Source organism: Podarcis muralis, chromosome 3 (assembly GCF_964188315.1).
Source record: "Podarcis muralis chromosome 3, rPodMur119.hap1.1, whole genome shotgun sequence".
NCBI classification, from domain to species: Eukaryota; Metazoa; Chordata; class Lepidosauria; order Squamata; family Lacertidae; genus Podarcis; species Podarcis muralis.
This window is the reverse complement of record NC_135657.1, coordinates 53,035,712-53,063,134: the sequence shown is the minus strand read 5'-3', so window position 1 is coordinate 53,063,134 and position 27,423 is coordinate 53,035,712. Positions and strand designations below refer to the sequence as shown.

Below are 27,423 nucleotides of genomic sequence, written 5' to 3'. Positions count from 1 at the left end.
ACACTTGGTGGGTCTCTAATTATGACCCCATTCAGTAGAACTCTTAGGGCAGTGGATGCTAAAATAACAGCGTTTTGTTTGCATGCTTTTGTTTGCCTTTGACCTGTCAGGTCTCTTCTTAAGGTTCTTCTCTTTGCTGTGAGGTTTATTTTGGGAGATGGGGTAGGGTGGGGTGGGGTGGGGCAAGGCAACCTCCCAGGGGTCCTTAGTACCATGCCTGGTGGCAGTGACCAGAGGATGCTCCCCAAAAAACAGCAGATGTGCAAAATGCTACAGAAATGGAACAGCAGAAGCAGCAATTATAAACATGAATGTGACCTGTATTCCAGCCTTTGCCAACCTAGTGCCCTCCAGTTGTTTTAGAGTCCAACTCCAGTGTACAGGGCTGACTGGGCCCGATGGGAGTTTTACTCAAAAATATCTTGATGACACCAGGTTGGCCAAGGCTGCTGCATTCTAACTCCAGTTTCTTCGCTGCAATGAAAGCGTCTGAAAAACTGGCAGGCGAAAGTTGTGTTGTTTACATGGAATTAATTAGTCTCACAACATGTGTTTGGAAATAGGCACAGTGTAGAGATGAAATGAATGGCCACAATCCAAGTGAAATCAATGTGTTTTGCTGGCTATTAATTTCCACAGGAAAGTGTTGCACCTGCTTAAATATCTCTTATTGATTCTAAGTGGAGTGTTACATTGCTTACCTCTGATTTCTGCCCATCATTCTAAAAGGGTGGGTTTGACACCAGAAATCTAAATAGCATATAATTAGGACTTTTTTTCTTTCTAGTCAGAGTGTGCCAATATAATAATAATTATTGTACCCGCATGTGTGTGGGTTTAATTTTCATTTTGATGCAACTGTTTCATCTTTATCTCTTCGTTTAATATAATAGGTTGTGAAATAATGTTTTCACATAGATCAAAAAGAAATAATAATAATAATAATAATAATAATAATAATAATAATAATAATAATAAATATTTTTTAACATGGAATCTCCAGATTGGCAGCAAACCAAAACTCCCCTGACCTTGACAGCCAGCTCGCCTGGCCCCATCCATATTCTGGTAGGTGCAGTGCCCCAGCTGGTGGGAGGACTGTATTGCAGCTACGTCACCCACTTCGAGTGCCACTGCTGCTCTCCAGGTACTCACAAAAGGACTTTTTACTCATGATGGTCTTTGATATCCTTCCCACTTGCCACAGCATATAATATTGAATGCAAATTTATTTTTGAGGGAGACTTTCCATTCCTCTGCATGTAGGACTATCCTATTTTAACTTTGCAAGAACACTGCAAAATAGTTTAGACTGAACAATGATGACTAATCCACCCAATAAGTTCCGTATTTTATATAGGAATTTCAGCCCAGGTCTCCCTGAACCAAAGTCTTTTTACTTTAACCATATAATAAGCAGAATTCCACAAATACGTTTGGCACTGGCAACTGCCTCTTCTCAATCTGGTGGCTGTCCCTTTCTTTCTCTTTGACTCATGTGACAGAAGAGATAGCAAGGGTTTCACAGGCAGGCTCTGTTCAGAAAGTTTCCCAAAATTGTTAAGGTGTGGAGAAAATAGGAAGCCAGATGAGTCATGGAGAAGGAGCGTTTGGGGGTGGGTGGGAACAATTATCTAATCTTTGCTAATCAGAGCTAGTTGGAATTCTGAACTAAATTGAGGGAGGGCATGTTTGCTTCTCTCTTTTCCTCTCTTTAAGACTTCCCAGTTACAGTTCAGAGTGAGCAAATGCTCTGAATTCCAAGTGGTGCAACTACTAGTCTGAATTTTGAGGAGCTGAATCTTTGCTCCTCTCCCAGAGAGGGGGTGGTATACAATAATGCACAGAGGGACTGCATATTCCTCTATCTTTCTTTGACAGACATTCTGGGCAGGACTGACTGAATGATATAATTGGCATTTGTATCCATCCTTACCCATGACCCTTTTGATCGATCCAGTTTTGTTAATATACGACAAAATATATACTTATAATAAAAGGTTAAAGGAAGGAGAACCCCCCTGTATTTAATTGTCCAAGCTATGCTCTACTATTTAGAGAGACAGCTTGCTTGAGATCAATGACCTTTGTGCATCCCAGGCATTTGGAGAGTGGTAACACAGGGACGCGGGTGGTGCTGTGGGTTAAACCACTGAGCCTCTTGGGCTTGCCGATCAGAAGGTCGGCGGTTCGAATCCCCGCAATGGGGTGAGCTCCCGTTGCTCGGTCCCTGCTCCTGCCAACCTAGCAGTTTGAAAGCACGTCAAATTGCAAGTAGATAAATAGGTACCGTTCCGGCAGGAAGGTAAACGGCGTTTCCGTGTGCTGCTCTGGTTTGCCAGAAGTGGCTTAGTCATGCTGACCACATGACCCGGAAGCTGTACGCCGGCGCCCTCGGCCAATAAAGCGAGATGAGCGCCGCAACCCCAGAGTCGGCCATGACTGGACCTAATGGTCAGGGGTCCCTTTACCTTTTTAAAACCCTGCTGGCCTCTTACTTTCTAGGGAGAAGCTGTCACTCAGTGTCCAAAGGCCCCAAAGCACCATTAATATATTTGTGAAGTTCTATATCTATCTATCTATTATCTATCATCTATCTACTTTTAAATAAAAAAGTAGCTTGCTTCTTTGCACCTGGAGAAAGCATGTGTGAGAAGGTATGCCTGATTAAAAAAACAAGTGACAAATTTAATTCAAACCAACGTGAGTCACGAACAGTATTGATAACATGGATATTAAGGGAAAGCACTTCAGTCTGTGTCTTACAGAAACAGAGAGGAGTTATTTTCCCTTAGCCTGTCTAAGGTATCAGTTTTGACATTTTCCAGCATGATATTTGACAATTGCTTATAAAGGAGGAAGTGTTAAAAGTGAATGCTGTTTCTAACACTGTTACCTTTGGCAAAGTTTCACTGGTTAAAGCTCATGGATTTTTGATGATCTGCTGGACATATATTTGCTTTCTTCGCTGAATGCATGTTAAAGCTTGAATTTGTGTGCCCTGACTTTTTCTTCAGCCTCCAAGAGAATTTTGGCAGAACCCAGTGGAAAGTTAAACTTGCACTTTAGAGATGGAATGGAAAGACTTTACATAAACATATGAATCTTTCTTGGATTGAAAAAAAAAATCTTGTTGTTGCAACACTGGGTGGAAGAATCGTCTTGCAGTCAGGCCTAATCATTGTAATCCAAGACACATGAATGTTTGGGGGAGACCCAATTTAATACCTGCTGCTTTTAGAAGTTCTTGAAAACTTCTGGTTCCTCAGACTGCACCATTTCAAGTCACAATTGAAGGGTTGCAAGCTTGAAAGCTTCCTTCAGAAACCGAGTGCATTTTAGGGAGATGGACTATATTCAACTTAGGTTGGTGTTGTGTGCTTCTTTTTTGAACTTTAAATTGGGGATGAGGAACCAGGGGCCCTCCAAATGTACAGCTCCCATAAGCCTTTGGCCATGCTAGCTGGGGTTGATGACAGTTGGAGTTCAGCAACATCTGAAGAGCCACAGGATCCCCAGCCCAGCTTTAAGTAGTGGCTGCAGGTGTCAGAGCATCAGGACTGGAACCATGGTGATGGATAGGTGTTTAAACCATTTATACCTACCCTGTGTTTGTGGGAGGGGAGTTATTGTTTTGTTTTATCCTGTATTTTTATCTTGTGAACTGCTCTGGGATCTTCAGATGAAGGGCAGAATAATAATAATAATAATAATAATAATAATAATAATAATAATAATAACAATAATAACATCCTGATTTAAATCTCCCTGAAGCTACTCTTTCCATCCAGAGAGATGCTCCCTTGCAGTCCACAATGGTATGTTTCTCCTGACACCAATAGCAGTTTTGGGAGAAGAGGGATTTTCATTGGGACAGCGCCATGGAAAAAGAGTTTAAAAATCCACCCCCTGCATCAGTTCTCCCCTCTACAGTTGCTATTTATAGCTTTAAAATAATTGCATAGTGTTAAACTGTGTTTTTAATGTTATATGTCATTTGACACTCCTTTGCCCAGCCATGCTACATATGTCAGCATTTGGAGGGTTTTCTTAATAAAACAAAATTGTGCATCTAAACATCTCTGCAGTGTGAACTCCAGAACTCTGTACCATTTGATTTATCTTCATGTGTAGAGTATTTTAGCTTGGTTCGCACATCATGCTAGGGCAAACCATTGTTTAGTGTGAATGGGTTCCTGGAGTGGAGATCACAGCTGCTTTGCTCCTCCCTGGCTGTTTTGCTGAGCTAAACCATGGATTGGCATAGTGCAGGCTTCCTCAACCTTGGCCCTCCAGATGTTTTTGGCCTACAACTCCCATGATCCCTAGCTAGAAGAACCAGTGGTCAGGGATGATGGGAACTGTGGTCTCAAAACATCTGGAGGGCCAAGGTTGAGGAAGCCTGGCTTAGTGTGTTGTTTAGTTCAAACCAGACAAACCACGTGCTGTCAGCTATTAGTTACAGCTCGTGGTTAGTGTGGAGAGAGCTAAACCCAGAGCCCACTGAGCAAAAAGAGAATTTCCTCTCGTGTAGAGGCAAGATGAGAGAATACCTGGTAAAAACCAGCATGCCTGTCTTTCTCTGGTATCATATTTTAAGAGTTAGGTCATGAATTATAATATATTTCAACAGAGAAGAATTGTAATAGCAGGAGGTGACATTTTCTTGGCATCAGAAGCATATTTTCTGTCATGATACATCTTATCAGGTGCATCCGTACTTACCATTCTTCCCCACAGAAGGGTGCACTTTGAGCATAGATGCAGCAGCTGTCGGTAGGTGGTTTGGCATCATTTCCCAGGGAGAAGCAGCATTCAGCCCAGCCCAGAGACTGAATGGATTCAATTCCTTTTCCCCTTTCCATTATACCAGACAAAATCTATCCTGCACAACAGATAAAACTGGACTACAGCTCCTATCATCCCTGACCATTGACCAATTGGCTGGGGCTGCTGAGAGTGGGACTCAAACAATACCTGGAGTTCCCCACCTCTGCTGCACACCAAGAACACTGCCATTGGGGCAGCCATGTGGATAGTTTTCATTTCACTTATCTTTAGACAAGGAGGAGAAATTTGATTTAATATTCATTTAATGCCAAATCTATCCAAACCACACTTTCCAAAACAATACGTGAAGAAGAAAACATAGCTGTCTTCCAACATTATCTGAATGTTGCGATGCAGTTCTCCAACCAAACAATGTTTGCAATAATGCATTTGTTTGGGGGAAATGTGCATAAAAATGATGGTATTAGAGAAAATAGCAAGCAAATATGCATTCTATTGATGGGAATTGCTTGCAAAAATGTGTGTGTTAGTCAAAACTCAAGTCAAAACTCAGTAGAAAAGTGCTTTTGTTAGGAGAAATTTGCACTAAGTTACTAATGAATATTTGTTAGGGGTCCCCCTCCCCCCCAAAAAATTCATAATTTGCTGCAAAATGTGGAAAATGAGAAACTGAGAACTGAAGTGGACAGACCCTTCTATCCCCACTTAAAGGAGAATGAATTCTAACTCCCTGCGGCCAACATCAGGGCTCTGGGGAGTGATGGAGCCACACCACATCTGTATCCCAGCTCTCAAAATGGCAGTGGTATAAGGTGGTGGCAGAGACTGGTAAAGCCTGATGCCAGCCAGTACCAGTTCAGCCCCACCCTTGCACCACTCTGCTGGCAGTGATTGGCAGGAGGCTGTCTGAGTTGGCAGAAGTGACTGGAGGGATCTCTTTGCTTAATACACACACCACACACAGCCCAGTGTAAGATAGTTTGGATTACAACATTAAAACTCAACATAAAAATGTGAAAAATGAGTCAGCAAGGCACCATTACAACTTAGTCAGAAAACCCCTTTGCAATTGGTCTCAAATGTTTAGTCTTGGTCTCATCACTGCAGAGGGTCTTCTTACAAAATCAGTGAAGTAGAAAACCTCAGTAGACGGTCTTAACCTTTGTAAGTAGCTCCAGTGCTGTAGGTTGAGAGAGTCTCATGTTCTTAAGACGAGAGCTGAAATGTAATCCAGAAGCACAGATCAATGCTCTGTACTGTGACACCGTTAGATGTTTATGTGCATCTGGGTATCTGTGTGATTGTGGTCCTACCATAAAAACCAGCAACATGCTTTCCAGCCCAATGCCCAATGAGGTCTTCATCATCTTAACAAAATAAGGCTACTTTTCACTTCTTCCCCTGGCAATTTTCTTGCATTCATTGTTGCAATGAAAATGGGAACTTCTGCAAGGGACTTGGAGGAGATTCAGAGTAGTTTGGAAATAGGTTGGCCATTTGAGCATTGCTAAAAAAAGAGGAAATGTATCACCAAGCAATGTAAATGAGGGCACAGACTAGCATAAAATTAGAATATACTAATTTAAATCCATGTATGGAAATTCAGGGACACGGGTGGCGCTGTGGATTAAATCACAGAGCCTAGGACTTGCCGATCAGAAGGTCGGCGGTTCGAATCCCCATGACGGAGTGAGCTCCCGTTGCTCGGTCCCTGCTCCTGCCAACCTAGCAGTTCGAAAGCACGTCAAAGTGCAAGGAGATAAATAGGTACCGCTCCAGCAGGAAGGTAAATGGCGTTTCCGTGCGCTGCTCTGGTTCGCCAGAAGTGGCTTAGTCATGCTAGCCACATGACCCGGAAGCTGTATGCCGGTTCCCTCGGCTAATAAAGTGAGATGAGCGCCGCAACCCCAGAGTCGGTCACGACTGGACCTAATGGTCAGGGGTCCCTTTACCTTTACCTTTATGGAAATTCAGGAGTTATCACTCAAATTGAAATAGAAACACATCTCACCACATTAAATAGAAATGTGTCTCACCTGGGACTAGTCAGAACAGAAATGTGTCAAGCTTGCCCCAAGATGCTCTCGAAGAAACACGCATTTAGGGATTAGGTCTCAGGACCATCCTGTGCTCATGGTGATGAAACATTGTCAGCAGATCATCCCTCCCAGTACAATAAGCTTCCTTGTGAAACATAAAAGGAGAAGGTTTCAAGGTGTCTCAGTCCATTTAAAAACCTCCTGCAACTTGCTAATCAGGAATTGGCTGTATTTTTAGCATGTTACTGCACTCTAATGAGAAAGGGGAGGCAGAATGCAAACACAATCTACTACAGTGGAAGAATATAAAACCAACTTAGCAAAGCTTTGGGACTGGGCAGTTTAGGATGTTAAACAATACAAATGAATATATTTTACCTATACTGAAAACACTAATGTAAAACCCTTGGCCTGATGTATGATGAAATTGATCAATAGATTAAATCAGTCATTAAGATGTTTGGCAAATGTGGGGCCAGCTCCAGGGTTAAGAACTGACTTGGGGGGAGCTCTCCCCTTGATCCCAATCCTGGGTCCCATTTTTGAAATAAAACAAACAAACAAACAACCTTTTCCCTTGATGCTCTAGCACCAGGTACGTTTCTGCTACGTCTTGAATTCCTGCCTCCCTCAATGCCTTGGGAGTTGGGTCACTCTGGAGCATTGTGAAATCATACTTTTGTGGTAGCAGCTATCTCCCCCAGCCAGCCTGCACCAAAGCCCAGGGATAACTCTCCACTTTCTGGAGAGCATACCTATCTATAGCTACATCTATATGGTTCCTTATTAGAAGTCATAGATCAGCTATACATTGCAGCTGAGTTTCTGTTTTACTCAGTGCTAAATCAAACCATCTACTGAAGTCCCTTGAGAATTGAAACAGTGGCCTGATGCAAACCATATGCTTCAGAGTCTGGGGCCATGTATTTTGAACCGGTTACAGCATAAAACCACAGTGGAGTGAGCTGCCCAGTTGGCGGAGCTGAGAGTTCACCTGGTAAATCTAAATGTTGAAGGCTGTTTAAAGAATAAAATAAAAATCTTACCTATATATTTCTTATTATGATTGGACTTGAAGGAACAGTGCCTATGATTAAATCTTGCACGCCACATGGGAACCTGCATAGCTTTCAATTAAAACCATGTGTGTAATATTTATGGCATGGGTGACATGAACCAAGTTCCACTTATGGAGTGGAAACAAACAGCTTGATCTGCAAGTCATTTAAGGTTGAGTATTTGTATTATTATTGGCTGACACTCCAGCCCCAAGCACAGTTAACTAAGTCTCATTGTTTTAACAGAAAGTCCAAGGAAATGGCTTAGTTGGAAGTCAATGGGATTAAGAACCAATTTACACAAACAGTGACTTTACAGAACTGAAGGAATGCGTTCAGACATAATCCCAAATTGTGGTTTGGCGTTATGTGGAGAGCCCCAAGGAGTCTTGGACTGACACACCCTTACCTTTCATTTCCTCAACTCCTTAATTATGACAATTACCTTCTTTCAGTCTTTACTTTTTTTAAAGCAAACAATAGTGTGACCTGTGGAGGGTGCAAAAAGGCAAACTGTTTGCCCGCTCCTGCAAGCCAAACTTCAATCCAGGTATGTGAACCAAATTTGCAGGCAAGCACAAACCATAGTCTGTAATGATAAGCTGTGCTTTGCTGCAAACAATCCTGGAGGAATTCTGCATCTGAATGCATTCACAGAATTCAAAGTGATCAGTTGCATCTGATTGTTTGATTGTTCGAAGCGTTTGTCTTGGATGTAATGGGTCTGTGCCTTCATTTCTCTCCCGGCAGAAGTCAGATGGAGAGGAGTAAGAAGAGATTGGGGAACTGGAGGTGTCCAGCCGAGGAGAGTGGCCCAGCAAAGTGGGAGGCAGTGACTAGGGCATGTTGGAAGACTCATACCCTGGGAAGGGGCTCAGCAGATTGGCAGGTGGTGGACCCAGCTGGACCCAGGGGAGGGATTGAGTGGGTTGTCAGAACAACCCATCACAGAATCATTGGATGGCCTTGGTGTGACATCCCAGCTGGTTGATGTGGCTCCAGCCCTGCCCTTTGTCAGGGAACAGCCTTCTTTCTCAGGGTGGGGGTGGGGGCTAAGGATACATCTGGCTGTGATCTTTCCCCATTGTCTCCACCTCCTAGGATGCACTCAGCCTACATGGGCAAGCATTCATTGGCTTGCCCAGTCCCAAGGCTTGGGATGCCAACCACGTGAATGACTATGCCCACCCCTCTCTTCAAAAGGAGAGTCATTGGGGTGTGTCAAGTGTTGGGAAAATGTCTTACTCCTAGCCATGTACCAGAGCCCTTCTGTGTTTTCTGATTGCATAGCCTGTCACTTGACTTATTTCTGGGCACTGTAGTGAATTTTAGAATAAAGTATTCAATCATAATGGAGTTCTGAGGATCAAGTCTGCAAGTCAGAGCCAGAACAGTGCTGTACCAGTGAGCTGTGGTCTGTCCCAAGGAAATGAAAAGTGATGTGCCTTCAATGTGATTGTCTTGATTGTGGCATTTTGTCACTTCCCATGTTTTATGTGAGACCTAGTTGTTGTTTTTTTGAGGGGGGACCAACGAGACTTTAGTGAATTAGCTGAATAAGCAATACTTGCATTTGTAGAACAATGACTGGAAAAATTGGCAGTGTGGAAGTCTGCATTGAATTGCAAAATGACATGCATCTTACACAGAAAGGTACAGTTAATAAGATTTCCAGTTTTGGCTATGTGTGTGGAAAGTGAGGTGGAAGAGTTCTTTAATCATTCACTTTACCGTTTCTCCTTCTTTGCCCTGTTTTTATTGTTTGTGCACTCCTGTTTTTGTAGTTTTCCCTGAGAGTGATGGTCAACCTTTGAAATTCTTCTGAGTGAAGTCAGAAGAAACTTGGCTTAGTGCAAGAGCAGCATCTTTACCTTCCCCATATTGGTATAAACTTCCCAGTAGTTTGGCCCGCAAAATAACTCAGATAAATTAAGTTCCCAGTCTTCTCCTTGTGGCTGTGCTGGGGGAGGGGAAGGTTAGGAGCAACTGCAAAACCTGCCAGGCTCCAAGACATTTCACTGCCTGAGGTGGACAAGAGGTCTGCCCCTATTTAATATCCAGAAGCCAATCTGAATGGCAGCTGATTCTTACTTTAGCACTGATGATGCACTTCAGGAGTGCAGGGTAGGCTGCATGGCACACACTTTTTTCTCCTCACCCCACAGCAGATCCTGCCTAGGCCCTTTTCTGTAACAAAAAAACATGGTTTATCAATATAGTCATACCTCATGTTATGTTTGCTTCATGTTACGTTGTTTCAGGTTACGTTCCATGGTGACCCAGAAGTACCGGAAAGGGTTACTTCTGGGTTTCGCCACTTGTGCATGCACAGAAGCGCTAAACCGCGCCGCGCACCTGCGCAGATACGGTGCTTCAGGTTGTGCTCTTTTCATGTTGCGAATGGGCCTCTGGAATGGATCCCGTTTGGAACCAGAGGTACCACTGTACATTCAAAAGTGTATGTCTGATTACATGGGTTGAGGTACTAAGAGAGGAAGCACCTGTAGTTTCCTCTGCTCTGCCTTTCTTGTAGCCACCAGGACTTCCATCAAAAGAAGAGGAGGGCAGAGGGGTTGATGTGATCACCAGGCAGGAGACTCTGTAGCTGCATTTTCAATCAGTTACTTGGAACACTTAAAAGGACAGCCAGTCACCATCGCTCCATCTCTGACTGCAGACCTAGTTGCTGTGGAAGTTGGTGGGGCTTCCAAATCAGCACTAACCTAACTTACTTCATTTCACGTGGTTGCTGTGAGGATAACATGTCCGAGGGTCCTATGTGCATACCAGCTCAGGTGCTAACTGTGGAAGAGCAACTTGTTAACCTCTGTTTCCCTCCCTTGAAACCACGCTGGGCCAGATAGCCCTTCAAAGAGAACATGCTTTCAAAGAGAGGACAATCCTCTGAAAGCCCTTCAATTCTTGCCTCTCCATTACTACAAGTAGGGATGGGAGAAAAATTCAATTCAGTTTGCATCTATAGGCAAATATACCTAATTTGCACTTTATAAAACAATATGTGAACAATACTGTGATCCTTCACAATTCATACTTTTTTCTTTAACTTTTCAGTGTAGTTCTCAAGCCAAGTAATGCGTACAAAATTGCATATACAGTGGTACCTCTACTCACAGATGCGATCCATTCCAGGGTGCCGTTCGCATCCCGAAAAGTCTGTAAGTAGAGCACCGCTTCTGCGCATGCACATGATGCAATTCAGTGCTCCTGCGCATGCCAAATCATGAAAAATGTCAGGGAAAACCCGGATGTATGGCAACATGTTGGAAAATGCAATGGAAACAGCTCCAAAAGCTTAAAATCACATGGGGGGGGGGGAGTTTTCAGGACCCACCCGATTCTCGCAACTGTAATCTGTTGCAAGATAGAAAAACTCAACAATTTGGGATTGCTCCCATTGAAATATTAAAATGATTGTTAAATTATTTAAATGTATAAAATTGAAAATCATAAAAAATAGGGTTTGTTTTCCAAAACTTTTCAGGTGTTAGGAATTTTCCTTTTTGAAATATGGCAACCCTACATTATGCAAGGGGAAATCGCTTTGTAAAATGTACTAGGCAAAAATTGATACAAAAATGTGTGTTAGGCGAAATTTGCACTAAAATGTAGCTGAATTTTCATGAGGACTTGTTTGTTTGTTTTTGAGTTCATAAACTGATGTGGAAATGTAAAGAACTGGACTCATAAGTGGGAAATGAGGAAATAAGAGAATGACCAATCTCCAACTACTGGTATAAGGGTTTTTTGTTTTTTTGTTTTTTTTGTTTGTTATCTCTTTAGTGACAGCCATGCTAGACACTGGAATGGGTATGAACTAGATTCTGGAGAAGTTAATTGACTTCCCATTCTGTTCTCTCCTAATTGTTCTTAACTAATGTTGGAATGACTGACCACATCTATTATTTGGATGAGGAAAAAAGGTCGGCACTACTGTGCTTAGCTTTAAGAAGCCCTTGCAAAGAGACTTTTGCATTGGTTTCCAAATCTTTTAATTTTGCAAAAACTCTTTTTTAAAAAAGTAATATGGAAAGCCAGGCAACCGGATCTCAAGCTTTATAATGAACAATTACATATAAATCAGGCTTACCGCTGGCCACAGATGTGCTGCCCAAAATTCTTGGCATCAGCTCGGTGAATTCTGGCATGCTTTCCCATTGTCTTATGGCAACCAATGGAAGAATTCCTCTTTCTGTGCAAAAAAAGTAATTGCTCTGCGACAGACAAAGAATTTACACAGAGGTTGGCTTAATCCTTTAAACTGATGGGCTATATTCCAAAAGAGGTCAACTTCCTTAATCATCAGTGGCAGACATAGATATGTATTTTCTTTATGGCAGTATCTACATAGCAAAGCATTAGGACAGTGGGTTCCTGAAGATGGCGTGTGGCAGGCAGAGTTTCAATTAATTTGTTCTAGAAAATCTACCTATCTATAAGTTAAAGGCATTTTGCTCATTTGCTTTGGCTGAATGCTTGCTTGTTTATTCCTGTTCAAGCATTTTGTGGCCTTATCATGCCATCAGTCTAATTCAGCATTGTCTACTCTGACTGGCAAAGACCTCCCCCCTAGTCTCAGGATAAGGTTTTTCTCAGCCACCCCACCAGAAGCCCCTCTAATTGGGAAGGACCAGGCTGATGACATTTGGACCTAGTTAGGCTGATGCAGAGGCTTCTAATTGCCTGCCTGTTAGAATGGCTGAGGGTAAGAATTTCTATTTCCTGGTGAGCTTGAAGGGAGTTCTAAATCTTCTGCACACACCTTCTCAGGTATTATTAAAGGTTAGGTCAGGGGGTGGGGAACCTCAGGCCCAGACTCTTCCTCAGGTTACAACCCTTCCCATCCACACTCTCCCCCTGCAGGCTACATCTATCAAGGGCCTTGTTTCATATCCTCCTTGTGGGTTTTCCCCTGGCTGGAATCTGTCCCCGAACTCTGATGACAGCCCTTTCTTGCCTGAAAGGAGGATAGAAGTGTGTGTGTTTAAAAATGGGCCTATTGCACAAAGGTAAAATTTACACTTATTGCCCTGTTGCCTCTCGCTGATATGTTGGCTCCCATAAGCTTGCGCAGGAGGGAATACAGCTTGGGGCTGGAAAATCTCCTTGACCTCTTTGACTCAGATCTGCAGATTTCTTGTTCTGCATTCCCTGACAGTCCTGGCAGGGCCTCTGAAAGACCAGAGACCATCTTCACGACTGTAGGATGCTACATCCACTCTATGCATCCCAGCAACGTCACCACAACCTATCCCCATTTGCGCGCATAGCAAGAATTGTGAAACTACCCTTTGAAAAGATACCTGCATCATCAGCCTTGCCATTATGACTATTTTTATTAACTATGCAGAGTGGCTTACAACAATTTGAAATTCAGTCTTGAAACAGATTACAGTTGCAAGAATCGGGTGGGTCCTGAAAACTCACTTGGCTGCTTCCCTGTAAACACACGGTTGCTGCATGAGGACAATATCCCCAGCTAAAATGGTTGTGGGAACGGGCTCAAAATGGCTCTATTAAGGACAATTTCCACAGAAATCAGCTGCCAAGATTAATTGTTCTCCAATGCAACTGTTGCCATGGAAAAATAATAGGAACAATAACGGCTGAGTTGAAAGTTCTGCCATGAATATATTTTAAGCAGGCATTGAAAACTGTGTTGTTTTTTGGTGGGCATTTTTGGTTGCTGTTAATTCTCTGGTAGGTTTCTGCTCTTTTTATTGCTTTGCTGCTTGTTTATCTTACCCCACTTTGCTATTATTTATTTTAGGGATTTTTTTAAAGCTGCCTTGAATTGGCATTTTGCTTAGAAAGGCAGATGTAATACGAATAAATAATTTAAGTAAAAAGGTGTGTGAAAGGGAGGGTGAGAGGAATCCAAACACTTATTCAGAAAGCTAGATTTCATGCCTGTCCACTGATGTTTGCAGTGCTGCTTGTCTGCTGCTTTGGAACTGTGGCTTGTTTTTACAGCACCTTCTTCCTCATAATGTCATTATATAGGCAGGCAGCTTTTGCTATATGCCACCATCACTAGGACAGGGAGGGCAATGCCTGTTCAGGAATCATTGCCCTAACTCTGGATTAGGGATGGGGGAGAATAATAGAACTGTAGCATTGGAAGGGACCCTGAGGGTCATCTAGTCCAGTGTTTCCCAACCTTGTGCCTCCAGCTGTTTTTGAACTACAACTCCCATCATCCCTGACTAGCAAGACCAGTGGCAAGGGATGATGGGAATTGTAGTCCAAAAACAGCTGGAGGCACAAGGTTGGGAAACACTGATCTAGTCCAATCCCCTGCAATGCAGGAATATCAGCTAAAACATCCATGACAGATGGCCATCCAACAGAGGTTGCTTTAAAACCTTCAAGGAAGGAGAGACCACCACCTTCTGAGGGACTGTGCTCCACTGCTGAGCAGCTCCTACCATCAGAAAGCATAGCTTATATCCTCTTTCTTGTAACTAGAAGTCTCATTTTTTAGACTTATTTTCTTTTATCCCTGCCCCTTAGTCTCTAGAAGGGCAATAGACTCCTCTAGCAGACTTCTTCCTGGATGAATAACAGACTCATATAAAAACCTTGCACTCTGTAAATTAATGCAAGCTTTTATATACTGTGCTCTGCTTTTAAATGTCAGCGTTCTTCTCTTTCAAATGTACCATATTTTCATAACCGGCACATTTCAAACTCTTGAAAACTTAAGACGGCAAGCCAGAATTAGGGCTCTGTGTAAAACATATGTATGAAATAGGTTGCCTTTTGAGAAATATAGAAAACTGAGAAGAACATAATAAACACCATGGGCCGCAAGCTAAGCATGCTGTAGCTAATTATGTCCTCCTTTTCAATTTGGCTTTTAAAAGGCTTGATGGGGCCCTTGGTGGAGATATCCTCTCAAGTATATGTACCCTGGCAGGCATAAGGGCCAACCCAGGGTATTTTGCTGCCTGGGACAAAGGACAATATTGGAACCCTACCCTTCTCATACCTGCCAAGCTCCCTGGAAAAAACTGGACATCCCATTTTTTCTTGTGAGATCGTGGCGGCCATTTTGGGTACCATAACCTTGCATGCCCTTGCACTGCAGTCTCGCCCTGAAAAAGTGCTTTTTTGGGGGAGGTGATACTGTGTGGTGCCAAAAACTCATGGTTTTGGGTGCCACATGAGATCTCCCCCTAAAAAAGTGGGGTTTTTTCCAGGCAAGAATGAGGCATGGGTCCTGGGACTCACTCGGGAACATGCCCTGGAAGGCGCATGTCCAGGTTTGCTGACTGAAAAAGTTGAACGGTAAAATTCTCAGGGTACCCCAGTAAAGCTTACTGTCATCTGTAATCAATAAGGTTGTGGCCAATTTAATCCCAAGATCTTGTCATGTCGTTTTTGTTGCTGCTACATTACTGCCCCCCTTTCTGGTTGTCAGGGGACACTGTGCCTAGGCCCGCAAATAGCAGATCTGATCGATTCGGCTTCAGATGCAAACTGAATCAAATTTCTTCCCCAGCTCTACTTGAGACAGTATATATTTACCATGTACATTACACTCCGATGTTTTGAGGCATCTGATCAAGGCCTGTATTTTAAAATGAGCTTAAAGATATATTTGCAAATGTTTGTATGTTTCATGCCAGGCATAAAGCAGCTGGCTAAGTACTTTGGCAGTTGTTTATCTTCCTGCTCTCCTGGAAAGGGCCCCCCTGATTTATAGCAGTACCAGGAGACAAGTTTCTCAAAGTTGTAAAAGGGAAATACAGGCTGGGAGCAAATGTTACATTGACCCTACAAATTACAGAATACAATCAAGCTGCAAAAACACTAATTAAGAGTTGGTAAATAGTAAGATTTATTGTTTAACAGAAAATAATACCATGTGCATCCCATCAGACTCGAGCCATATTTTCCTAAGGTTAAAGGGCAAGAGCTAATGGGAAAAGCAGCTGGCTGGGAAAGGGGGGTGTAAATTGAAGAGGCTGCTTTTGAAGCTGTTTTTACTGAGTTCCTTTTCTTCTAAAAAGCTATCTATGTTATGTATGAAATTTATTGGCTTAATGTAATTATGCAAAGGATTTAGGAAGTAAGAAATGTTAGATTCTTATGTTAGATTCTTATTTCATTGATGGTGTGTGAGAATGTGAACCCAAGATCTCTGTTTAGATAGAATTTAAAACCATGAGCCATCTGTTTTAGCCATTTGTTTTGGAGTGCAGGGGCAACAGGGCAAAGGTGATCTGGTAATTAAGGTGCCTTGTCGAGGCAAATGTAAGATATATGGCTACTTGTCTGCCATTTATGGATAGAAGGAAATATAGCTCTTTGTCTCCCATAAAAGGTAATAGGAAATGGGTGTATCTTTTATGATTGGTTCTAGCAAACAGCCAATAGGAATTTCAACCAGGCTGATTGGACAGAGGCAGCCAAAGGAGGCGCAAGGGGGCTGGGCTGAGGAAATATAAGTGCTGGCCATCAGGGCTGGAGTGGGCAGAGCTTTTGGTAACCATATACCACTGTGCCTCTCATTTATTTGTCTGAAGAATAAGTTATTATTTTAATTTCTCTATTGCTGCGTTGAATATTTCATTCCAGCTAAGCGTTAACCACAAGCAGGGTGCTACAGTTTTACATACTCATATAATAGCATGACATGTGCATGTAACAAATGTAGGCTTGCCACCCTGTGCATCATGCAGTTACTCATGCCAGGGAGCTGGGATAGGTTGCACCTCCATGTTACATGTACATGCAGTAGTGGCAAGTTTTCTGCTGTGCAGAACTATTGAACTTTAGATCTGGAAGGAACCTTGACAGTCAGTCTGGTGATGCAGAGACCCTCTGGGTGCTAGGCATGGGTTGCCCCTCTGTGAGCGTTTGCCCTTGTGGACTGAAAGGCAAGCTGCATGCGGAAGATTGTGCTGCTGCCCACAAAATAGATCAGTCTTTCTGGATCAGGGGTGGGATACAGAATATGTTGAAAGAACAAGATGGAATGCTGCTCTTGGCTTCGGAAAGGAGAGTCGCAGCTATCTTCTGGGCTGACATTGGACAGCTGGAATTCTGCAGCTGCTCTCAGGATTGGCTCATCCCAAGCGCGTCCTTTCCTTCAAACAAAAAAAGAAAGGTTTAACAGCAGTTAAAGGCTATCAAGAAAGTTTCAGAAAGTGAGACCAAAGCTTCACTTTTACCCCACCATTTCCAAACGTAGGGTAAAACAAAGGGCACATTTAAAGCTACTGGGAGAGATTTAGCACTAAGCAGGATGAGGTGTTGATGATGTGTGATTATATTTTTCTTTTTATTATTATTATTTTTTTGTAACAAGCATCCAGGGAGGTAGTGATGGAGTTAGATCAGGACTGCATTGCTGAGGGGTGGATTTTTAAACCCTTTTCACCTTGCTTCCCCTCCCCTAATGCAAATCCGCCTCCCAAAGTTGCTATAATTTGCCTCAATAGAGAACACAGTCATATCTTACAACAGGGCAAGCTTTTGGAGGCATTTACATCATTAAAAACAGAACAGGAGAAGGCTTAACTCCACCCAGCAACATGGTCTCAATCCAGTTTCTCCTCCCTGCAGTGGCTTGCAAATAAATAAATAACTAAATAAATAAATAGTTGAGAGATCCCATGGCATGGCTTTCATGATTTTTATAGGAGTTAACACTGAGCAGATAGAAAATTTCCATCTGATAGATAGATAGCATTTCCATCTGTATAGTCAGATGGAAAAGAAGACAGAACTCCAGTGATTTTTGCTGATAATGTAGCTTCAGAGAGGAGATGTAAACACTGTGTTGCTGAGGGTAATCTTTTCCCCTTCATCTGGTATTTATTATTATTATTCTTTAAAACTCACAAGGCTTTAAATCACACCATTAATGTAACGTGTAGTTAGGCCCTGGCTTAAACACACTTCGGGATCAATCTTAGCGTGAGGGGAGAGTTTTCTTGTTGCTTGGGAATATAATCTCTTTTATTATGTTTGAGATCTGTTCAAAAGCTTGTTGAATACTTTGATCTGCTACCCAAGTACAAAAAGAGCTTAACTCAGGGATGGGGAACCTGTGGATCTCCAGATGTCGGGAGTCTCACCATCCCTGGCTTAATGCTGCAGGAACTTTTCTAGATAAACACAGAGTTATCAGTGAAAAGTCATGCTCCAATAAACTTCTTTTGACATACCTATGCTTCAGACGTAACCTGGGATTTGTAAATGCCATCTCTATGCTACAGCAGGTCATGTACATGTGACAGACAGGAGTGTTTAATGGAATTCCCAGAACCAAATACAGTTGCCAGGATTCTTTGGGGGAAGACACACAGGTTAACCTGGTATAGAAACCACCCTGGTCTCTAGCATCTTAGGCTTGTCTTTTTGCTATTTGTGTGGCATTTACTTGCTTCTGTGTAGGCCTGGACACTTCATAGTTGCATCACTATTTACTGTACTATTTATTTTGTATACATCACATTTTAATGTGTTTCCTTTCCACTCCGATCTTCCTTCCATTCTTCCATTCTTCGCAAGCATAATTCTGTTTTGCTGTCTTATCAGGACACATTTCTGCTTATGCAAACCATTTCTGCCATTGGAAACCTGGTGGTCTTTGCAACTCAGCAGCCACTTTGGAGTGGTTAGGTTGGCTTTCAGACTTGCTAGCTCCACAGTTTTTCTGCACAGAATGCATTCTGGGTCCTGGATTCCACTGGTGGAAGTTCTTGGGTTGGCAGACCCTTGGAATATTATAACAGAATAGCTGTGGTGTGACTGCTTGTTTGAGTGGTTTGTTTGTTTGCCTTTTTTAAAAAGAAGAAAAAATAAGTCTTCTTCTCCAAAATATATGTTTGAACAGTCAGATGCATAGTGTACTCTATAAATAATAGATGAATCAAGTCTGTGCAAAGTTTAGAAAGGCAACAAGATTCAGCCATTCCCCCACCCCTTATTTTTAAGGGATTAGTTGTATATGACTGCATCTCGCATTGTGTGTGGGGTCTAGTGAAATGCTTGCTCTATGGGACTGCTGTGAGTTAGCCTGCCTTCCCTATTTTGAGGTTCTCACATCTGTGCATAAAAATCCTGTGCATATTTTCTAAAAAGTTAGCCGTGCTATATACAGTTACTCTTGGAAAAGGGTGCATAGGAATCATGTCACATGGCGTTAATTTGAATGCAGTGGTACCTCTAGTTGCGAACGGGATCTGTTCTGGAGGCCCGTTTGTAACATGAAAAGAGCACAACCCGCAGTGGCGCCCGTGCACAAGTTGCAATTTGCTGCTTCTGCACATGCACGCGAGGTCATTTTGCGCTTTTGCGCATGCGTGAGTGGCAAAACCCGGAAGTAACCTTTTCCGGTACTTCCGGGTCGCCGCGGGACGTAACCTGAAAGAACGTAACATGAAGCAAACGTAACATGAGGTATGACTGTATAGTTTCCCAGATAAGCCTTTTTGGCAATATTGTCATAGCTTGCTATATAGCCTTTGAGGTTGTAAGTGAGTATAATGTGGTATAGAGCATTAAATCATGGCCGGGGAGACCCAGGTTCAGAATGGGAGACAGCCCCACTCTCAGTCTATAGCCTACCTCACAATTATGTGAAGATAAAGGGTGGGGGGACCACAATGTCCAGCAAGATGCCTACAGGAAGCTCACAACCAGGGCATGAGGCAATAGTCCTTGCTGTTTCCTAATGACTGGTATTCAGAGGTATGGTGTCCATGATCCTCAAGGCAGCATATAGCCACCAAGTCTTGTAGTCTGTGATAAATCTATTCCTCCATTGATTTGCTTGTAAGAGCATAGGTCCTGGATAGATAGGGGGACCACCTATCACTGACCACAACAGGTGAATACAGCAGGGGAGGCCAATGGAGAGGCAGCAGCTCTCTTGATGGCCCATTTGGGCAAACTGGTTCTCTTAGTAGGGTGGCCAGATGCCAAAAAAAGCAAAAAAAGCAGACAACATCACCAAAAAAGAGGGCACATATTTGCGTAAAATTTACATATGCTCATGTATGTACCCATGCATATTTAGGAATAATTGCCCTAATTTAAATCATATAGAATACTCACTCTAGTGAAGAAATCTATGAGCATGTGACCTGTGTACCTGCTTAATATGCTGTCCAAGCACTAGCTGTTGATGGGCTTCTTCTGCTCTCCCTTATTATGGGTCTATATTTTTCAGCTGGGAGAAGGTGCTGCAGCAGGACTGAATCCCAAGTGCAGCCAGTAGTCTTCTGCAGATTTAAGAATGTCTGCTAAGACCTACACAGATGGTGTTTAGTTTTTATTTTTTATTTTAAAAAGGAGAGCCTGCAGTGAAAATTTGAGCAGATAAGCAGTTCTTTGCCTAAAGCCGCATTTGTTTTAAATGCAATGCTTTCCATATGACTTTCTGGCTGATTTGGTTCCTTTTGTATCCTTTGTCCCGTGAAAACTCTTTATACTAATTCCAGTTGGAAAGCTGTGACGTTTATTGGTGGAGGCAAAACTGATCAACTGCAGACTCCCTTCCTGCCAAACCAAGCTAGCAAAAGTTCAGTGATATTATGTGGCCAGTAGGAATGTATTCAGTCTTCGTAAATAAGACTCATTTATTGCAGAATGAAGAGCCAGGAGAGATAGCAGTATGTGGATGTGCAAGGTCTGTAGATCTTGAACGTGATGCATTTAAAAACCTTAGAATAAAACCTGCTACATAATAGAATATTGAATAGCCCTGCGTTGCTGGCAAAATTGCATTATTGTTCATAGGACTCATGCCTACTGTCGCATTCTTTGTGAGTTGCATTACAAGCTGCAGTGCCTGTAATCTAGACTTAACTGGCTGGTAAACCTTGGCCTATAACTACTTCTATGGGTTGCTGGAGGAATACAAAATGAACATACTGTAGTAGTTAGCTGCACTCTTCAAAGACAATTTACAACTTTTAAAAGAAAATACAGGAAATAAAAAGGCTGACTGAAAGGTTTTTAATTGAAGAAAGGGCAGTGGTTGCTGAAAGGGCAATCTGTTTGCCAGGTACTTTATTGTATGTAATAGCTGCCTAGAACATCAGTTTGTAGTTTTAAAGGGGATATGGAGAGGGTAGAATGCTTTGGGTAAATATAGGTGAGGCCTGCAGCAAAATGTTGCAGTATGGAGTACTGCCTGATCAGCATTCCACTCGCTCCATTCTATTCCCCCCTCCTCTTACAGTCAATGAGCATTCTATTGCTATGGAGCATGCTCAGTCTTCATCAGGCTTTGTGTTTGCCCCCCCCCCCTGCCCCGTCTAGCATTCCATGCATGGCTACTGAGCATGCATAGCCTTCATTGGGTTGTTTAAGGGATTTCTCCTCCCCTTAATTGGGGGGAGTTTGCTTCAGTCTATAATTCATTATGTTTTCCTATTATTCCATTTCCTTTATGGATGGTCTATTTGTGACTTCAAAGTGAGATTTCCATCTTCTACCCATTCGCAGCCTGTGTTGGAGATGCTTCTGCCACAATTTGTGTGTCTCCGTAGTTCAAAATACTTGGGAATGTGTGTTGACATTTGTTCTCTTTTTTGTCTCCCCAACCCCCTTTTTCCTATCTGCACATCACATAACCTATTTGCTTGTTGGAAGTAATGGCTGGTGACTGTATGTTTAACAAATGATGCAAATTTGGCTGGTGTATCCTGAGAGTTGTTGTTGGATATATCCTGTATTTTTCCGACTAGGGTTGGTTTTTTTTACCCAAAAAGTAGGTTTAAAATTGGGGCTCGTCTTATACACAGGTAGTGCTGAGGGGTGTTTTCTTAATTTGGAGTCCCCCAAAATAGGGGCGTCTTATACATGGGGGGCGTCTTATACACGGAAAAATACTGTACTATGTAACTTGTGCCTTCCTAGAACTACCATGCTTCGAAACATCTTGCAACCATGATTTCAGGGTATCTGTTATAATATGCCACAATGGGCATATTATTGTCCCTATTTTCCAGGGATAGTCTCAGATTTACAGAAACTGTCCTGGTTTCTGATTTGATCCTGGAATGTCCCACTTTTCCTTGTTGTTGTTTAGTCGTTTAGTCGTGTCCGACTCTTCGTGACCCCATGGACCAGAGCACGCCAGGCACCTCTGTCCTCCACTACCTCCCGCAGTTTGGTCAACCCATGCTGGTAACCTCGAAAACACTATCCAACCATCTTGTCCTCTGTCGCCCCCTTCTCCTTGTGCCCTCCATCTTTCCCAGCATCAGTGTCTTCTCCAGGGAGTCTTCTCTTCTCATGAGGTGGCCAAAGTACTGGAGCCTCAGCTTCACGATCTGTCCTTCCAGTGAGCACTCAGGGCTGATTTCCTTAAGAATGGATGCGTTTGATCTTCTTGCAGTCCATGGGACTCTCAAGAGTCTTCTCCAGCACCATAATTCAAAAGCATCAATTCTTCGGCGATCAGCCTTCTTTATGGTCCAGCTCTCACTTCCATACATCACTACTGGGAAAACCATGGCTTTAACTATACGGACCTTTGTTGGCAAGGTGACATCTCTACTTCTCAAGATGCTGTCTAGGCCTGTCATTGCCCTTCTCCCAAGAAGCAGGCGTCTTTTAATTTCGTGGCTGCTGTTTCCTTAGGATGACCCTATTTTCATTGGAGAAATGTTGCCGGGTATGGAGTTATCTGACCCCTGAGCCATCTGAAGGCAGCCCTGTACAGGGAAGTTTTAAAATGTTTAAAGTTTTTATTATGTTTTTATTTGTGTTGGAAGCCGCCCAGAGTCGCTGGGGCAACCCAGTCAGATGGCCTGGGTGGGGTATAAATAATAATAATAATAATAGGATATCCCTATTTTCATCGGATAAATGTTGGAGGGTATGGTTCTTGTTTTGTTCACCTCTAAACAAATCAGTTTCAGTTCCTTGCCATAAACTGTCAGAGATGTCTCTAAGTGTCATTGGCTCCTGGCATTTCCTTCTGATATTCCAAACACGTGGAACATCTGGACACCATATCTGAGTATTCATGCCTGGCCAATTTAGTATGTCATTTCCCTCCCCCTGCTTTTTTTGCACAATACAATGCCAAAGCATCCTGTCTGAATCTTCTTTAATATGCCTGGTGTCAGTGGTTTTTGGAATAACGATTCATTCTCCTTGGAGTACAAGTCCCCTTTCTGTTGTTAACTCTGCTTTGATGCTCCAGAAGTCCTTAATTTCCCATTGCTCTTGAGACTTGATTTTGGGCCAATCTCCTTTTATCATCCTAATAAACTTTTTCATAGTTTCATCTTTGTTTCTTATTTCTTCCATTTTCTCTTCAGTGGCTGGAATGCTTGTGAATATCATGTGTCAAAGAGCGAGTCGGCAGTAAATCACACGGTCAAAGTTGGATTTAACGCTTTATTAGCAAAAACACAATCTTCACAGACTGGGCTGAGTGTCAGGCCTAATGAGCACAGCAGCTCATCTCTGGTAGGTCTGGTCACATTAATCAGGTGCCGAGACTGAAAGTCCTCACCTCGCCACACCACAGCCGTCAAAGTCCCTTCCTCTCCAGGGGTTTCCTAACAATCAGAGACTGCCCCTGCGTGTTCAGCCTGCCACTGCTCTGCCCATTTCAGCTCTCTTCTGGTTCTGGGAGACAATGGGGGAAGAGAGCTTGTCACAGCAGGATGGGGAGAGACCCATGGCTCTTCACTAGCCTGACTGATCTCTGCCTATTGGCCTCCCTTCTCCCACTCGCCTGTTTCAGCTTCTGCCTCTGATTGTGGACTTCTCCCAGCTCACTAAGCCCTGTTACCTCTTCCCAGTCTTCTCCCTCTTCTATCTCTGACCACTCGTCATTGTAACACCACTCCCACCCCAGGCTCTGAGCCTTCTTCCCTTGGTGGTTCCATGGCTGATTCCTCCCACCATCCCTCTGCGTCCAACCTGTCCATGACATCAAGTGTACTTGCTGGTCCAGAACATCTTCCTTTGTAGCAGAGGCAGTTAACCTATGGCCCTTCAACGGTTGTTGGACTTCAGCATCCATCAGTCCCAGCTAACTGATGGGAGGTCTATCCTGACAACACCTGGGGGGCTATGAGTTTCCCACCCACTGCTGTATAGCATTCTTTCTAGGTAGAAATGTTTTGGTTGAAAAGTTTGCTTGATTTATTTCTGTCCTTGGTTTATAGCTAGTTTTTCAGATGATATTTCAGAAGCAGGGGAAAACATTGTTTACAATCTGGCTGCACAATCTGGCTCAAGTTGGCACCTCAACTTGAGGCTTCTTCAGTATGTTCTCCAGTGGCTTGTGGTCTGTCTTCACCATAACTCTTGTTCCACCATAGATGCATTGATGGATATTTGCACAATCTACCACAATTACAAACATTTCTTCTCATCCCTAAGCCTCCACCACTTGTGTAAAGTTAACTTATCACTGCTAACCCTGGAGAAAATCTGACTAAACAGTTAAACATTCCCAATATAGTTTCCATCTCTGATATGGATGTTGAGGTTTCCAGTTGTTATATTGCTGCAGTTTTGCCTTAGATCTGGTTTTATTTCTTTTGGAGCCAGTATAAGGCCAAAAAAGTAATATTGCTGATCTTTATCTGCATTTTATTTTGATTTAATTTCTGGGTTTTTCTTTCTGCATTTTTGCAGCTGTGTTGTCTGGTTTTGTTTCTTCCACATAGAGCCATGCATTAGTGTATCAACAGTAATGATTTTGACACCTGGTAATTCAAGGATGGAGAACCTATGGCCCTCCAGGTGGTGCTGGGCTCCAACTCCCACCAGCCCCAGCCAGCTTAGCCAATCATCAGGCATGATGGGAGTTGGAGTCCAACAACACCTGGAGTGCAATAAGCTCCCCATCTGTACTGTAACCCTTCTAATAATCAATGGATTTTCCTTTGAAAGATTCCTGGGTGGAGGAAATTCCTAAAGGCACCCTGCTGAAGTTCCATCAGCCTTCAGTGCATTGACTTGTGTCAGTTGGCTGGTTCTTAATCTAGCATCAGCTGCCAGTATCTTGTTTGTGCATTCAATATATTTAAGTATTTGGCTTGTGACAGCTTGTATGTAAGAAGCTTGTAGTGTGCTGTCAAATTTAAATCTCTTGGATTGAAGACGTTAACTCTGCAGCCACCAAAGAGTTTACCCAATCTGCCACTTCGTCTGCACTCGCCAGTACTCCAGTTTGCACCATGTTCCATTTCAGTTTTTCTCTTTGAGAACAAGATTAGTGTTTCCAAGTGCATGAATAACTGGTTATGCATCTGGCTTCAACTCTGTTTGACACTGGTTTGGTACACAGCCTAGATCTGCAAATTCATCTGCAAGCATTCTTTCCGTTTTTGCTTTCTTGGGGCCAAACTATACCTTGTGCTTTATGCATAGCATGAAGCTCCATCTCCATTTTTCTTGACTCACTTACAGGCATAGAGGGATTCCAGTTGTTACTGGAGCCACAGTGCACAAGGAGAGAAGGTTTATCACTTCCCTCCCTAGCCGTAAGCACCAATCGCCCCCCTTGCAGTGCTACAAAGTTTTGTACAAAAGTTCTCATTGGCACCAAAGGGTACTGCCTTGATTTTTTTTTTAACCAATGCTTTCAAGGCAGACAGATGCCAACAACAATAATAGCCATGATGGTGGGTTTTTTTTTTGGGGGGGGGGGGAGATGTTATGACTAGAGAAGGAAGGGATAAGCCTTCCCCTCCTCATGCAGGCCAAAGACTCTTCATATTTGGTCTAAAGGAATGTGATTGTTTATCTTGTTCCATATCTTATGATAGGGCAGAGCTACATATTGTATATAGCTCTGACAACAAAAAGTCTGTAGAGACTAACAGATTGATTACGGAGTAAGATTTTGCAAACTAGAACCCACATCTTCAGCTGGCATGCGATATACAAGGGTAGAGAAAAAAAATGGGGCCAAATGACTCTGAAATGTAAAAATAATAATTGTGTGGGACCATTCTATGTACAGCTTAAAAGAAGCACTGTGACCATTTGCAACAGCAATAATTGGTGTTTCTCAGCTGTTGTTCTGAATAGTCAATTTACTTACCTTAAGCTTTCTATAGAATTGTCACAGTCCTTTTGCATTTTGTAGCCATTCCTCCCTGATTTTTTCTCTATACTTCCTTCCTCTAGAGTAACATAGCATGGGTACTCTCCAGAAAATGAGGATGTATGATTTTTTTAAAAAATCATGTAAAACACCTGTAGTTGATTTTCAGTTGGGAAGGGAAGGGAAGAGGTAGAAAAGTGAGCGTTCAGCCCTTTCCTTCCCAACCACTCAAAATCTTACAGTTCTTTATAGACAGCCAGGCCTTATCAAAGCTAAACAACCAAACTCATTTCAATGATGGGTGGGTGTATGGTAGCTGCTCTTGCTGAATCCTCAGATTCTCAGGGAGCAGAGCAATGAGATGCTGGCAGTGGTGGAGCTTCATGCTCCAGCACCGGGGGGCAGAGAGCAGGTGGGGATGGGGCTGGCGCACGTCCTGGGGGCGTGGCATGCCACTTGCAGGGGTGTGGCACCCAGCGCGGATGGGTGTGCAGCTGCGATGGCACTCCACTGGGATCGCACTGCCAGGGGCGGGGTGCTCCACCCGCACTCCTCTTCCTCCGCCAGTGGCTGCTGGCACCTCCTAATCCCTTCAATGGTTGTCAGCCTGGTGAACCCTAAGCCTTCTTGGGAGTAGTGTAGAATCGGGAAGCCCCACCGGACCCTTAAAATGATGAATTGGTTATTTATCCTCCTTGCACAACTGCTTCATTTCTCTAGCCTTATCTCAGATTCATCATTTGTCAAGCTTGTCTGCTCAATGAATAAATCGCGAAGGTAAAAAAAAGAAAGAAAAAAGGTGCCACTTATGTTGAATCGTTAACACACGAAGAGCGCTTAAGAGTAACTCTTGACTTGTGTGTTTGTGTGTTTTTACGTTTTTTTGAAGAGAAGGAAGTGCCAAGCAGACCTTTAAGAGTGCGCGGCCGACCATCGTCAGCTGACAGGGCGTTTGTTCGGTGGAGGCCGCCCCATTCTTCAGGTTCAAGGAGCCTACGTAGATATCCAGGTTACCTCTTGGGATATGGAGAGAGCAGCAGAAAGATGAGTTATAAACCACTGCCAAAAGAAGAAAGAAGTCATGAGGTTAAAAGATTAGGTAAGTCAAGGCCAAAGTTTATTTCGCACAAAATAATGTTTGGCACTTTTGTTTGGGATGATGAAGCATTGGGTTGGGTTCAACTAACCAGGCGCCCTAGCGGAAGCCAATGCAAGGGCACCCAATAGTGCAATAGGGCTCCCCCGCCCCCGTGCCATCCCCTGTGCCACTCTAGAGGGTCAGGAGAATGCCCAGAACAGTGCACAGTGGGGTGTGGGTGTGTGTTCTGCTGGGCAAGTGGAAACATTTGTGCTGATTCCTTCTCCCTAGTAATTTGGTTCAGTGGGTTAATTCACTCATTAGAGCAGATTCCTGAAAGTGTCTAATACACTTATATCTAGAATTTGACTGCATGTGTTATGATCTGCTATGTAA

At 43.1% G+C, this 27,423-nt stretch overlaps 1 protein-coding gene across 2 annotated transcripts in view; it reads left to right on the top strand.

The window, feature by feature from the left end:
• The window catches only part of FNDC1 (fibronectin type III domain containing 1), an 88,450-nt gene that overhangs the window by 10,263 nt on the left and 50,764 nt on the right, over positions 1-27,423 (top strand). Inside the window, exon 2 of one of the 2 annotated variants that reach the window (XM_077925858.1) lies at positions 26,844-27,048. In XM_077925858.1, coding sequence (XP_077781984.1) covers positions 26,994-27,048 — 55 coding nt within the window. In that variant the 5' untranslated portion in view covers positions 26,844-26,993. Of the gene's footprint in view, positions 1-26,838; positions 27,049-27,423 lie in introns of both variants that reach the window. The other variant, XM_028723815.2, reaches the window with a different exon arrangement.